The sequence below is a fragment of the Tasmannia lanceolata genome, unplaced genomic scaffold (assembly GCF_043159265.1).
Source record: "Tasmannia lanceolata isolate RefF3 unplaced genomic scaffold, GAP_Taslan_0.1 ptg000013l, whole genome shotgun sequence".
NCBI classification, from domain to species: Eukaryota; Viridiplantae; Streptophyta; class Magnoliopsida; order Canellales; family Winteraceae; genus Tasmannia; species Tasmannia lanceolata.
The window spans coordinates 47,333,441-47,348,802 of NW_027518690.1; the positions used below are offsets into that span (position 1 = coordinate 47,333,441).

General features: G+C 38.5%; 2 protein-coding genes across 2 annotated transcripts; both read left to right on the forward strand.

Moving 5' to 3' along the window:
• Positions 1 to 501: 501 nt before the first annotated feature.
• LOC143889269 (uncharacterized) lies at positions 502 to 1,363 on the forward strand. The gene is made up of 3 exons (XM_077393445.1): positions 502 to 809; positions 904 to 1,002; positions 1,107 to 1,363. Exons 1-3 carry the CDS (start codon positions 639 to 641, stop codon positions 1,185 to 1,187), a joined length of 351 nt encoding a protein of 116 aa, XP_077249560.1. The 5' UTR covers positions 502 to 638; the 3' UTR covers positions 1,188 to 1,363.
• A 4,105-nt stretch (positions 1,364 to 5,468) lies between these two features.
• On the forward strand, positions 5,469 to 15,047 carry IRX1 (cellulose synthase family protein). Its single transcript, XM_077394994.1, has 13 exons — positions 5,469 to 5,791; positions 7,664 to 7,740; positions 7,871 to 7,922; positions 8,027 to 8,168; positions 8,255 to 8,521; positions 10,647 to 10,992; positions 11,162 to 11,299; positions 11,751 to 11,876; positions 11,970 to 12,182; positions 12,270 to 12,528; positions 13,168 to 13,367; positions 13,463 to 13,816; positions 14,062 to 15,047. Exons 1-13 carry the CDS (start codon positions 5,608 to 5,610, stop codon positions 14,647 to 14,649), a joined length of 2,946 nt encoding a protein of 981 aa, XP_077251109.1. The 5' UTR covers positions 5,469 to 5,607; the 3' UTR covers positions 14,650 to 15,047.
• Positions 15,048 to 15,362: the final 315 nt, after the last annotated feature.

The following is a 15,362-nucleotide window of genomic DNA, read 5'->3' on the forward strand; positions in this document are numbered from 1 at the left end:
ATCAGCAGGTAGAGACAGGGAGAAAGACATATTTTATTATAAAAAAATTAGAACAATGACTTCAACTTAAAAAGCACAAAAATAACCGGAAGAGAGAGAGAGAGAGAGAGAGAGAGTTTATTAGGAGGTAGATGAAGTTGGAGATGATAGCTCACGATTTCTGTGATAAACTTTCGTATGAGAGCCTTCTTATTAGGCGAGGGGAGATGAAGTCGGAGAAGATATCTCACATTTCTCTCTCCCCGATATTTATTTCCTTCGTGGAAAGGAAAGGCGCATCTCATCTTTTAGTTGGAAAGAAAATCGAGTATTTGCCTATTTGGGTTGAGTATATCTAAGATATGGAAAGGTCAATCCGTGATGTATTTGCTTTCCTCCTCTAGACAAACAAGGGAAAAAAAGATAAAATCGTGGAAAAGCTTTTCCTTTCCATCTCTTTCCACGCCTTTCCACAAAACCAAACAGGCCCTTATAGGCTTATATGCCTTACCATATGGGACACCCGAGGGCTGCTGTTAGTGGAATCCTGGACACGGACGAGCCTTCTTAGCAGCTCACTATAAAAAAAACAAGACAAAGAAAAAGTAGCGTAATGTCTACTAAAGTAGAACTTACCTTCACCGCCTCTCTACAATAAAATGTCCGCTCCAAATCCCGCCGGAAATAATGGCGAAGACGGAAACGGAAACCACGCCGCGGTTGCCAAAACCGCCGGAATCATAGTATTTTCCGGCATCGCAATAAGCATCATCAAAACCCTAACTTCCAAGAACAAATCCCACAAATCTCCTTCTCTCCAAGAATCCAAGGTAAAGAAGAAAAACCCAATACTCTTACCCTCTCTTTTGCCCCATTTTTTTTTCCTCTTTTGCTAAGAGTCATCTACTTTTGTTTTTCTTTCAGAAACCCATTACCCAGAAAAAGAAATCATCACCTAAAATGCGTCAAACCATAGAGATTGTGAAGGGAGATACCCTTTGGGGTCTCTCTAGAAAATACGGGGTACGTTTTTTTTTGTTTGCATATTTGGCTATTTCTTCTTCTTTTTTAGCTTTTTGATTTGGGTTTTTTTTTTTTTTTAAATGATAGAGAGTGGGTGGTTGTAGGTTTCGATTGATGCAATCAAGGAGGCGAATGGTCTTACGGGGAACACGATCTATGCCGGGAAGAAACTCGTTATTCCCTGATATGTTTCTCTGGATTTGGCTTGTGCTAGAATCCTTTTTTTAGGGTTTATGTTGTTGTATCCACACAGAAAAAGTGTATGATATGAGTTTTTCCTCTTGAAGGAATGGAATTTCACTGTTTTTGGAGATAAAAAAGTGTTTCTTGAGTTTTTATAGGATGAAAGGCCTTTTGGTGATTTGGTCCATTATTTTTCAAAAAAATGCCGTACGGCCCACACTATAGGATGATCCAAACCGTCCATTGTGCCTGAGACATTGTTATCACAGATGCAGCCTAATAGTCCATCTGATTTACATTGTTTTATAGGAACACCATGGATTTGGTATGGAAAAAGGGTAAGTGATATATATTCGCCCCCTTTTCTTCCTTGTGCCAGCTCTGGTGTATTCATAATTCATCACTACACTACAAGGCAGTCGCGGAGCCAGGATTTATGCATGGGGGGTGGGGGGAGCTCATACTGTCTTATACATAAAGGGGGACAGCCCTTCAAATTTTAAAGGGGCTGGCCCAATTGAGTTGGGGCTATTAAGGAATTGGCCCAACTCAACAGGGGCAAGCTTATACTGTCTTATACATAAGGGGGGGGCAGCCCTTAAAATTTAAAAGGGGCTGGCCCAATTGAGTTGGGGCTATTAAGGAATTGGCCCAACTCAACAGGGGCAACTGCCCCGGTGCCCCCCTTATGCTACATGTAGCTCCGCCCCTGCTACACGGGGTGGCTTAGGAAACAAAAGAGGGACAATATATCATTTCCACCCAAGAAAAAAGAAGTAAAAGACGAAGCCAGAAAGGTGAAGAGAAGAATGATATGTGGCATCGAGTGGAGAGGAACAGTGGAAATTTTTTTAGGCGATTCTGATTACCGGAGAATGCGAAGGTGGAGCAGGTTAAGGGCACTATGGAGGATGAAAATTGTATTTTCCTTTGTATGTTTTGGGAGACCAAAGGAAAGTTATGACAAATTAGTGTTTCTGTGTCATCTTGTGTTTTGTTGTAATAGATTTGATGGAGTAGAATTTGGGCTTAATGTATGCAACATTTATGAAGGTATTTGGTCCTAATTTCATTCCCTATTTCCCTTTGTAGTTTCTTCATTTCATCGACCTGTGATGTGATGATCATTTTTCAGATTATTTCTTTCCTTGCATTGGTTTACGTAATTTATGTTTATAGTGACCACATGTTTTGTGGTGGTAGATGTGTCGACATTTTTGAGTCATCCATCTTACACCAGTTAGATCATGGTCTAGAATCACTTTTTTAAGAAGATTTTTCGGTCATGATCTACCCTCATCAATCCTTTCTTCTTTTCTTTCTCTTTCTCGAGGGGGGAAAGAGAAGTAGGGTCTTATGGAGGGAGGGGGGAGGGGAAAGCTTGGGCCTACCTATCCCGATAGGACCCCATAAAGGAACGGGAGCAGTTGAGAGGTTCCATATTGCCGAGCCGAAGGGCAGCACTTCTGTACGTGAGCCGAGGGCCGCTAAATAAATGGTTTAGATCATCAAAATAAGCGAGCCTAGAGATGTAAATGAGAGGAAGTCAAGAAATAGAGGACATGAAGAGAGGTGAGAGTAGCAGAGAGTGGCTCATGAGGTCCATGTCACTCGTGAGGGTAAGTCGTACGATTTATTGTCACTGAAACATTACTTTTTGTAGGGAGGCAATGAATGATTTGCCCCAATGTCCCACTAAGAAATGCTGAGCATAAGTAGACTTCCTTCAAAAACGAAGAGTTTTTATATGATGGCCGACCGGGTAATTTACAAGGGCTAGGTGGCCCGTGAGTCTTTTGACCAGATCCACCTAGACCTTGCTATTTTGACGGTTGGGCACCATATAAATTCTCCAAAAAGAAAGGCAGGTCTTATACATGTGTACCAACATTTAAATTGACCATCAACATAAGCCTTTCATAAAAAAAATACAAAAATAAAAGAAAAGAGAGCATGAAATAAATTGCTAAGATGAATGGTTTGGATCATCTTAAGAAGTGGGCCCCACTGTACTTTTTTGAAAAAATATTGGACTTCAATGTAGAAGTCTAATTAAAGTTCAACACTTTGGTGACTTGTGAATAACTGGAACGGTAGAAATTAGACCTGGCAAACAGCCAGGCCGGGCCGGTTTTGACCCTGCCCGTATGGTCCGGGTCAAACTGGCCTAGTCAAAATGACCCAGAAAATTCTACGGGTCACTAAGCTTGGACCCGCAGGTCACCCGGATTTTTGACATATGTTTTAAGATTTTTTTATTTGTATCGGGATTTGCTAGCCACCTTCACCAGCCATTTATGTTGACTGTTTGAGAGATTTGTCATATTGTTTATTGTCGCGTGGTGCAAACTGCAAAGATTGGGAGAAGTACGATTTGTGAAAAAGGTGGCTAGCAATAAATAATAATCATGGAGTACTAAGTTTTAAGTGAGAAATTACAGGAAAATGGAACCAAAGCAGAAAAATTACCGGAAAAAAAACCGAAAGAATGTTCTAAAATATGACAATTACGAGAAAAATACATAGAAAAACAGAAAGTTATGACAATGACGGAAAAAAATACATAGAAAAATTAAAAGTTTTGACAATTACGGAAAAAAAGTGCCAAAATAAAACCTTGCACTTCTCTACAGGCGCCCGCGGGTCCACCCGGCCCGGCCCAGTTTTGACGGGCCGGGTGGACCCGCGGGTCAATTTCAAACGGGTCACTGATTGGTGACCCGGACCAGTAATTTACGGGCGGGCCGGGCGGACCAACAGGTCCAGGTCACTTTTTGCCAGGTCTAGTAGAAACTCACTTTTGTAGCAAAACTTTCCCCCTTCCATTTAAATATTATCTAGACATACTTTGTGACTCCAAACAATGTATCAAAGGAAGATCATAATTATCAAGTGAAACTATTTGATGCACGTACTCTTAATGGGGTCAAGTCTGCACCTATTCTTCCACCGCTTTCCATTTTTTCTAGCACCAATTCTTCCATTCTTTTTTCTTCTGTCTCTTCTTTCTTCTTCCTCCTCTTCCGAGTTGTAGCAATAGTCTTCTTCTCCTTCCTTTTCATCTTCCTCCCCTTCCGAGTTGTAGCAATAGTCGACAATGCAATGAATAAGGTGGAAATGAATAACCAAAAAAAAAAAAAAAAAGCAAAGGAGAAGAAGAGGGCAAATGGTTTTTTGGATTGCACCCCTGCCTCAATGTGAAAGGGGGATAACTCTGTGCACTTAAATTTATACTTAAAATGTAATTAGGTTGTCTTTTTCCCAAAGAAAAAGTAAGGAAATGATATTCTCACAATCTCACCCCCCTTATTTTGATAATGAGACTCCACACTATGAATCAATTCCCAAAAGTACAATTAGTACAAGGTAAGTGATATGTAGCCCCACTTTTGTTTACTTGGGACAGCCACTTGTGGTGCATCAATGACTGCAGATGGGCTGATTTAATTCACTTGGGAAGGACTCAACAGGAATGATTGCCATGGACACTGGAGGTGGCTGTCCCTTGTAAAAAAAAAAAAAAGGGGCGGGGGGGGGGGGGTGCTGAGTTTATCATTTCCCTTGGTATAATCCATTACTTATTTGATCTATTTCAAGTGGGGCATTATTTTACCCCGGATATGGCATTGATGTTTTGGGTGATTTGTGGAGACAAAAGGGTCATAGGGGTGCAACTCGGGTCGGGTCGGGTCGAGGCCAATCCAACCCGAGTTGCACCCCGATGAGGATCAACCCGACCCGAGGAACCTTTTTTTCCAACCCGAATCTGACCCGACCCAAGTTCATTAAAAAAAAAAAAATTTAAGCTTACAAAAAAAAATTCATAAACACGTCGAGTTTCACTCAGGTGGGTCGGGTTGCCCAAACCCTCAACCCGAACCCGAACTGGCTTTTTTTCGGCTTGAACCCGACCTAAGTTGCACCCCGAAAAAGGGAGATTGGGATAGCTAGCCTTATCCAAGGATAAAATAAACCTTGGTTTGCCACCGCAGGGAGAATGGACCCTACTGAAAGAAAACGGGGAGTCAGACATCAAAGAGAGAAATGAAGTCACCGATCAAAGAATACAGGTTAGTTAGGATGTCTGCCCTCCAACTGAATTCCTTAAAACCCCCGCTTCCCAAAACATTCAAACGAGAGGGTGAAATAGAGAAAAAATACAGAGAGAGAGAGAGGGGGTTTGCTTCTCATCTTTCCTTGCTCCCTTTAACTCAAAGCAATGGCAACATCACCTCAACCTCCAAACGCCAACCACCCTCTCACAAACATTACAAAGACAACAATGAAGAAGAAGAATAAAATGTTCCATGGAGGAGCAGAAACTCTATCCAGTAATAGAAATTTCCCTTTGAAGAAGAAAAATCAGCTTCCAACTTCTATTTCTTTTCCCTTCTTTTCATTAGAGAGTGGGGATCGAAAATAATGGAATCTGAAGTTCCTCTCTGCTACTCATGTGGAGACCCAGTTGGGTTCTCTTCCAATGGAGAGGTCTTCGTGGCTTGCCACGACTGTAATTTGCCCGTTTGTCGGTCTTGTGTCGATTATGAGATCAAGGAAGGAGGGAAGAACTGCTTGAGATGCGCTGCTCCATACGTTCTCACCTCGGGTTAGTCCTCATCTCTTCTATCCGCAGCTCTTGAGCTTCCTATCTATTTTATGTCTAGTTTATTTAATTATTGAAGCTTTTAGTTTGTTGAGAAATTCGCCTATGAATGGTTCAGGGTTGAAGAAGAACACCACTGATAAAAATGTTGATAGTATAAATGATTAAATAACATCAACTCTAACAGCTCGGAACGATCACACATTGTTGTCTGAGAATTGGAACCCCCACCTTCCTAAAGCTCAATTTTGACGGATTTAGTCTTGGAAATCCATGGCCAGCAGGGGTGGGCGGAGTTTTGAGAGATGAGTTTGACAATCTTTTATGGGCCGGAAGTTAGAGCTTTGCTTCAGGGTGTTCAACTTGTTGAACCTTCCCAAATGGCTCACACGGTGATAGAAGGGGATTCCCTTAACGTGGTTAGATGATCGAGGGGAGTCCATGCCATAACATGGAGATTTTCAAATTGGTTTGATGAGATTCAAGATTTGGTGGAGGGGCTGAATATTTCGATAAATCATGTTACTATGTTAGAAGATCGGCCAATGGAGAGATTGGCGAGGGAGGGGGTGTCTAAGGAAAGTCTAGCCTTATTTGATCATCTGCCACCTTGAGAATTCCTTTTTGTCTTTTCTCCTTTTGTTTATTCTTTACTTCTCCTTATGGGGTCTCGTACGTTCAGGTTCCCTGTTTTATTTTGATGAATTTCTCGCCATGGGAAAAAAAACACCAACTCTAACGGCTTAAGCTTTTGTAGTAATTGGTTGTTTCACATTGTATCTGAGCCATGGTCCTGGCTCAAAAATCAACAACTCCTTGATATTAAATATCTACGCGTACGGCCAACCCAAAAAGAAGAGCCACACTTGAGGGGGAGTGTTGGAAGTATAAAATTATTAAGTTTTTGGGGTAATTGGCTGTCTCACAAAAAATTCTTGAATCCACAAGAAAATAATAGAAAAACCTTGAATCCACGAGGGACGAAGCAAACTGAAATAAATTTATTCAATGAAAGATATTGATTCATATACATGCATGCATTCCTATTTATAGTCTCCTTTTTCTCTTAACTTCTAATCCAACCAAAATTAGGATTTCTATCTTAACCATAACTCTTACTAACTAAAAAAGAAAGCAAGAATTCTAAATGTTCGAAACTTACCGACTTCTCCAAAAGCTTAAGCTGCACTCTGGGCTGACCATCGCATGTGGATTTTTGCTATCCAGGAGGTTTGAAGTCGAGATTGGCTCTGATACCATGTTAGAAACTTACCGACTTCTCCAAAAGCTTAAGCTGTTGGAGAAAGGCGTTATTTATCTTTTATACTTTAACACTAAAGAAAAGAAGAATTTGTTTCCTAAATCAAAAGGATAATCTGATACAATAATGTATAAGCATATAACAGATTTTTTCAGTTGCACAATTTGTTTCAATTAAGTTTTGTGTGTATTGGATCAGACTGTATGATATGCATTGGATTTTTTGGGGTTACTGGTGCACATTGTATTTTCAATAGTTTGAACAATTTATGGAATTAGCTCAAATTCTTGTGTTTTTTACTTGTGTATATTTCCTTCCTCAAGAATCAAGATCAGCCATGAGTAGCTCAGTTAGACGGTGATTTTATTACTCTTTCTGATAAAATATTTTGTTAGCATTCTTTGACTGTGTCTACTAATTTGTGTATCTTGTCTGAAGCCTTGAACGACCGGTCAAGATTTTCATTTGGATTAATTCTGTATTCCAACTGCTAGGATCTGTTTATTGAATGCTCTGCATCTTTTCTTCTAGAGATTTTTGTCCTGTAACCAGTGTGTATTTTGGTCACAATATCTTAAGGTTCCTCACTAAACATCTCTGGATGGAATATTCAGAAAACTCCGTACTTGATGTGGAAAAAGATGTACCGGGCAGAGGTTTAACTATGGGAGCACATCTCCATGATTATCAGGTACCTGTCCCCTTTTTTTAATGTATGTTCCAGCCTCTTTGGTTATGTTTGGGTTAATTTATCAAGTAACCAAATACATCCATGCATTAGAATGCCAGCTGATTTCATAATTTTATCATAAATTTTGTAGGATACTGCTGGTCATGGTAGGAATTTAAGTAGTCTTTCTGCAGCAGAAACTGGTAAGCCATTTTTCCCTAGACTTCCTGTGAACAGGAGGCGGTTCTATTGTATTCTGTAAGTGTTGAAATTTTCGTAACCTGAATTATCTGATGTTGTTTTGAAGATTCAATTGGTGAATCTGGGAACCCAATATGGAAGAACAGAGTAGAAAGTTGGAAGGAGAAAAAGACTAAGAAGAAGAAGGCAGCGAGTAAGGTTGGAAAAGAAGCCAAAATTCCATCCGAGCAGCAGATGGAAGAGAAGCAGTAAGAGCTTAATCCTATGCATTATGTGGACTCATTTAGAAGGTAATGAGATTAATTTTGTTACTAATATATGATTTTTTATACAGGTCTGTGGATTCTGGACAACCACTTTCGAGAATTATTCCAATTCCTCCTAATAAGCTCACACCATACAGATGTGTGATCATTATGCGACTAATAATTCTCGGACTTTTCTTCCATTACAGAATAACCAATCCTGTTGATAGTGCGTATGGTCTATGGCTCACTTCTATCATTTGTGAAATCTGGTTTGCCATTTCTTGGGTGTTGGATCAGTTTCCAAAATGGTTCCCCATTAATAGAGAGACAGACATCGACAGGTTATCCTTAAGGTATGCATCTGAAAGCTCAGAACTGTGAAAACATATGAAAGTTATGGGCAATGATATTTTCACCCCACTTTTAACGTGATTTGACGTCAAAAAGCGTTAAGTTGCCCACTGTTCATGTTATAAGGGGGGGTGAATGTGTACTGCAGATGTGTGAAAATATCATCTCCCGAAAGTTATTTGTATATGGTTATATGTTTTAGTAGCTAGAGAAAATATTAAAAGTAGTCGTGTCATGGTTGTGACTTGTTTGACTTGCTTCTTTATTCTCATGCATATAAGGATACTAGAATGCTCATGAGTTTCAACATTAAGCTCCCATCAGTATTTTCCTGATTTCTTCTGATAGAACTACTTTTTTTTTTTAAATATTCTTGACATCACCAAAAGGATTTTGTAATCATAGAATTCTAACAGCATGTCTTCATGAGAAAATATTAGTATAGTTGTGCAAGCTTAAAGAGGTCTTGTAGATTGGTTCTTCCCTATATAATAAAAGATATGTCCGGTATACTCATTCATTTGCATAAAAAATCAGTAATTAGCATAAGATATCCAATAATTCAAGAAATATTCAATAAAAATGCAAAGATTGTATGCTCACAAAGTTACCCATAGTTTTTCATGAATTTAAATTTCATGACTACTTGGAACCTATTAAAAAAAGGATGGTCCATTTTCAGAGTTTCTGCATACGGCAACCAAGATTAAACACATATGCACATTTACAGAGCTCTTAGAAAGAAAACCTTGATTTATCATTTTGTTTGTATTTTAAAACTATGTATATACTATTCATATTGATGTACTTGTTTATGTCCCATGCTTCATGAACAAAATTTATAAGTATTATTCAATATTTCAATATCATTATGTATGTGTACAGTCTCGTAAGCATGTCTGCTTTTGTAGGTGTTGTATCTTACATTGCATGTCTATGGCCTTGTCTAAGGTATATATCTTGCAAAAATGCGTAAGAAATATCGAATAATGGCATAATAAGAATTGTATTAAAAAAAACTTGTTCAACTAAAATTGATACCCCATTGTGGGTTTAAAGCTCAAGGTTTTTAACTTGAATGAGTTTCATCCTGGAATGCCTATCCCCTTCTCCCCAAATTTGAAGCTTAGCTACTATTGATGGTTGATTAGTAACAAAAGAGGAGGCATAATTCTTAAGAGTTGGATATGTCACAATGAAAACAGTTGTCTATGACTACCTTGATATTGCATATCCGATTCAAAGCTCAAGAAATCTTTTGCTCAGGTTAAATATCATCCTTGTTTAGCTCAAATGTTTATCCCTTTTATCCACTGTTTAAAAACTCCCTAGGATAATCGTCAACTGGCCCTAGTCGACCCCCTTTACCTTGGCTGGGTTTTCCTGTGAATCTGAGTTTTCCCCCATCAAGTCCATCAAAACTCCCTTTACTCATCTGAGTTAATGAAAAATTGACAGCGTCAATTATTGACTTACCCAAGTCTGACTCCCTTTTACGTCGACGAAGATCTCATTTGAATCTAGGTTTTTGAAACACTCCTTTTACCCTAAATTCATTGCTTAGATACAATTGATGGTTGACAATAAGTGAAACAAGTATTAAAAATCATTTAGTGGCCACATAGGAGAGAAAAAATGCTCAGAAAATGAGAGAAAACCAAGAGGACAAGGCAATGCAAGATACGAATCAAAGGATAACAAGAAGCAGTTAATGCAATGCATAAAGTTCTAACTAGGGCTATTCTTAGATTTCAAACACAACACAAATTGTAATAGAGATCAGGCATGTTGTTCCAGCTATACAAAGTACCCTAGTAATTTAGAAATGGCATCATCATATCAAACATTTTTTAGCAACATCTGTGTGCACTTCTCTACTCATCAAAAAAAAACATCTGTGTGCACTTCTCTATTTAAGCAAATTCACTTCCTCTATGCTAGGGTGTTTTCTTTCTACTTTTTTTCTTCTTTCTTTTTTATTATTTTATTTTGAGATCAGAATTTAAGTTATATTTTCAGTCCAAAGCTGTTGATAATAGTGAAATTTTTAGGGAACAATATAAGTCCTCTATGGTTTATCATGATCTTTGACCTCTATGGTGACTCTCACTTTGAAATGTTTCACAGGTATGAGAAAGAGGGTGAAGCATGTGAACTTGCTGCTGTGGATTTTTTTGTTAGCACAGTCGATCCATTAAAAGAACCGCCATTGGTCACTGCCAACACTGTGCTTTCAATTCTTGCTGTGGATTACCCTGTCGACAAAGTCTCCTGCTATGTCTCTGATGATGGCTCGGCTATGCTTACATTTGAATCTCTTGCAGAAACGGCTGAGTTTTCAAGAAAATGGGTTCCGTTTTGCAAAAAGTACTCGATTGAGCCAAGGGCACCTGAGTTTTATTTCTCACAGAAAATCGACTATTTGAAGGATAAGATACAGCCATCTTTTGTAAAGGAACGCAGAGCAATGAAAGTAGGCATCTAAGCTTAAACCTGACTTCTACTTGAAGTTCAGTGTTATTACTTTATCACAGTTGAAATGCTTAATAGTGGAGCAGATATTGATTGAACATATGCATTAAAGAATAAAAAACACTGAGGCCAATTTGTGATAATTCTGATTTTTTTTCTCTTTATTACAGAGAGATTATGAAGAATACAAAGTGAGAATAAACGCTTTAGTTGCAAAGGCTCAAAAAACACCAGATGAAGGCTGGACAATGCAAGATGGAACATCTTGGCCAGGAAATAATCCTCGTGATCATCCCGGCATGATTCAGGTTTGATTAGATTCTTTCTGCGTCTAAATTTTTATTACCTGAATTTCTTTATTTTACCTGAGTTAATTTTTTTTTTTTTTGCGGTGTATCTTTAAAAGTGCCACTTCTCAGTTTCTTTCAGAGCAATACTTTTGGAACATTATGTATATCTTAATGTAAACATCACCAACTCTTCTCTTGTTTGACATCTTGTGGACATACATGGCTTCTCCAAGTGCGTTTTTGGTATTTATTTCTAAAATGTAGTTATTTTTTATTTTGGAAAGGTTATTGATATTTTTCGACTCCCAAAAATGTAAGAAGTTTTCATCACATGGCTACCTGTCATTTTTAAAACTTATTTCACAGTTCATTAAGAATAACAGGAGCATGCTATAAGTTCTCCTTCAGAAAAATTATAATTGTTTCCTACAGTACCACACAGCTTCTAACTGCCTTATTAATTTTGCAGGTTTTTCTTGGACATAGTGGTGCCCATGACATGGAAGGAAATGTGCTCCCCCGACTGGTTTATGTCTCAAGAGAGAAAAGACCTGGGTACCAACACCATAAAAAGGCGGGCGCCATGAATGCACTGGTATATATCTACATCATTCAATTATATATTTAAAATTATAGGATCTTTTAACAGGTTTATCCAATTTAAGCTGAAATTATTGGTTCCTTACAGGTCAGAGTGTCTGCAATACTCACAAATGCTCCATACATTCTCAACCTTGACTGTGATCACTATGTTAATAATAGCAAGGCAATTCGTGAAGCAATGTGTTTCATGATGGATCCACAAGTTGGTAGAGATGTTTGCTATGTTCAATTTCCTCAGAGGTTTGACGGGATTGATCACAGTGACCGATATGCTAACCGAAACATAGTATTCTTTGATGTAAGCATAGAAATAGACATTTCTACCTTAGAAAAATATCAAGAAAAGATGACATAGCAGTTGTTGAGTGTTCTATACTATTTTCAGGTTAACATGAAAGGCCTCGATGGCATCCAAGGACCAGTCTATGTGGGGACTGGTTGTGTTTTCAACAGGCAAGCACACTATGGTTATGGGCCTCCATCTTTGCCCAATCTTCCCAAGGCTTCTTCATCTTGCTCATGGTGCGGCTGCTGTTGTTGTTGCTGTGGCTCTAAGAAGGATCCTAAAGATCCATTAGAGGTTTACAAAGATTCAAAACGGGATGATCTAGAAGCTGCCATTTTTAACCTCAGAGAAATTGATAGTAAGTGTGTTTTATGTGACCATATTTTGAAGGACTTGGCAATGTTTCTTACATGGTTTTAAATTTCCCTGAATTTTTCCTGGAACGACCGAAACATTTCCGTTTCCATCCCCATCGAAACGGAATCTCCATGAATTCCTCCCATGTCATTATTTCCGATGAAATTCCCGAAATTTCAATCGAAATTCGACAGAAATTCCCGAGATTCAACCGAAATGGTCGGGACGACAAAAAATGGAAAGATTTTATGATTTGCATTTCATTTCATTACGTAGAGAATGATATTTGGTAGGCAACATTATTGAAATGCAGGGCAAAGTACGGTATCTTATGCCAAGGATGTTTGATCGGCATTGGACCAACACGTGTCACTAGGTTTCTGATGTGATTAGGCCATTATGGATGTCTTTCTTGCTTATGTGTTGGTTTCTAATTATGTATTTATGCTTATTCTAGCATTTCCCGAAGTTTCATCTTAAAATTTCATCATTTGCATTTGCTTCCATAAGTTTTGGTGATTTTACAAGATTTTCACTGAAATTTCCACCAAACCCAAAATGTGTCTGTTTCCATGCCGACTGAAACTGAAACTGAAATTTAAAACCTTGGTTTCTCATGATATGTGTATACTTCATGCAGATTATGATGAATACGATAGGTCACTACTAATCTCACAGATGAGCTTTGAGAAAACTTTTGGCTTATCTTCTGTATTCATTGAGTCTACGTTGATGGAGAATGGGGGAGTACCGGAATCTGCAAACCCATCAACCCTGATCAAGGAAGCAATTCATGTCATTAGCTGTGGGTATGAGGAGAAAACTGAATGGGGAAAAGAGGTAAGCCTTTTGGTTTCATTTTCTTCCCATCTGAGAAATTCATTTTGTCTTCCTGAAACATGCAATTCTGCTGTTTTTCTCTTTCTTTTTCTCAGGTTGGTTGGATATATGGGTCTATCACAGAGGACATTTTAACTGGTTTTAAGATGCACTGCCGAGGTTGGAGATCAATTTACTGCATGCCATTGAGACCTGCATTCAAAGGATCAGCGCCTATCAACCTCTCCGATCGGCTGCACCAGGTTCTACGGTGGGCTCTTGGGTCTGTCGAGATTTTCTTTAGCAGACACAGTCCCCTCTGGTATGGTTTTGGGGGTGGCCGCCTAAAATGGCTGCAAAGACTGGCATATATAAACACCATAGTCTACCCATTTACTTCCCTCCCTCTCATTGCCTACTGCTCTCTGCCTGCTATATGTCTTCTGACTGGAAAATTTATCATTCCAACGGTAATTTCTTATCTCCAGTTCAGTAAATTAAAAAAGGAATACTACAATATGTTCTACTATCAATTTGACTCTGACACTGATACTTTGGTTGTATCAACTCATTTTAATGGAGTGTGCCTCTTCAAATTTATAATTGTTTAGAGACTATAGATATGCATTTCACAAGTTCGCAACTTCCTTTCTATTGTGCTCGATGACTAATCTTGCTGATGTCCTAACATCCTCTTACTCTTTTAAATTTTTAGCTTTCAAACCTCGCCAGTGTGTGGTTTCTCGGCCTTTTCATGTCTATTATCTTGACGAGTGTGCTTGAGCTGCGGTGGAGTGGTGTGGGCATTGAAGATTTGTGGCGTAACGAGCAGTTTTGGGTTATTGGAGGTGTTTCTGCCCATTTATTTGCTGTTTTTCAAGGATTTCTTAAGATGCTTGCTGGCATCGACACCAACTTTACTGTGACAGCAAAGGCTTCTGATGACGCAGAGTTCGGTGAGCTCTATGTTTTCAAATGGACCACACTTTTGATCCCTCCGACAACACTTCTCGTCGTCAATCTGGTGGGTGTTGTGGCCGGATTTTCTGATGCATTGAACAGTGGCTATGAAGCTTGGGGGCCTCTTTTCGGCAAGGTCTTCTTCGCATTTTGGGTGATTCTTCATTTGTATCCTTTCCTTAAGGGTCTCATGGGGAGGCAAAACCGGACCCCAACCATTGTCGTCCTCTGGTCAGTGCTGTTGGCATCTGTATTCTCGCTTATTTGGGTGAAGATTGATCCATTCTTGAGTAATACGGACAGTTCTAGCGGTACCCAGAATTGCATTTCCATCGATTGTTGAGTGTTCAGATGAGAATAGGAGTCATTGATTCCTAAGCTATGAAGTTCGAAGTATGCTTGGAGGTGGATTTCAGTTCATTGAGTCCATTGATTGTTGAGTTTTCAGATGAGAATAGGAGTCGTTGATTCCTAAGCTATGAAGTTTTAAGTATGCTTGGAGGTGGATTTCAGTTCATGAAGATTATATGACAATCCCCAGCATTTTGTACTAAAGATAGAGGTTGCAGTTACTTGCAAGTATTTGCTGAGATGGGTTTCCAGTGATTGTTAGATTTCTCTGGCAATCAGTTACTATTGTTTGCAAACCGAAATGTATTACAGCCTTTCACTATATAAAAACTCCTTATGTTACAAAGGATGGTTAATGTAAAGGAAAAGTTGAAGAGTATTAGTGTTTAATGTCTAAGACTGGTAATCTCAGGCATGGTTACAACATTCTCCGGATAATTCATTTTTTTTTATTTTTATGCCTGAATAATTAAACAAATATCGCATTTATTTGATTAAATTTGAATTTACCAAATAAAGCATGAATTTTTTGAATTAAACTAGAACACTATGAATAATTTGTCAATTTTCTTATATGTTTTTTGTATTTCTCTCGAGAAATTAAAAATTAATGAAAGGACATTATAGTGTGAACTTATGTTTTTGTATTTCTCTCGAGAAATTAAAAATTAATGAAAGGACATTATAGTGTGAACTGAACCAGAT

What these genes read in the sequence shown, in the direction of transcription:
- LOC143889269 (XM_077393445.1), top strand. Translation starts at nt 639, where the DNA reads ATGTCCGCTCCAAATCCCGCCGGAAATAATGGCGAAGACGGAAACGGA. An exon ending in CTTCTCTCCAAGAATCCAAG is followed by an intron (nt 810 to 903) that starts GTAAAGAAGAAA and finishes TTTTTCTTTCAG; the next exon opens with AAACCCATTACCCAGAAAAA. An exon ending in GTCTCTCTAGAAAATACGGG is followed by an intron (nt 1,003 to 1,106) that starts GTACGTTTTTTT and finishes GGGTGGTTGTAG; the next exon opens with GTTTCGATTGATGCAATCAA.
- IRX1 (XM_077394994.1), top strand. Translation starts at nt 5,608, where the DNA reads ATGGAATCTGAAGTTCCTCTCTGCTACTCATGTGGAGACCCAGTTGGG. An exon ending in CACATCTCCATGATTATCAG is followed by an intron (nt 7,741 to 7,870) that starts GTACCTGTCCCC and finishes TAAATTTTGTAG; the next exon opens with GATACTGCTGGTCATGGTAG. An exon ending in CGGGCGCCATGAATGCACTG is followed by an intron (nt 11,877 to 11,969) that starts GTATATATCTAC and finishes GGTTCCTTACAG; the next exon opens with GTCAGAGTGTCTGCAATACT.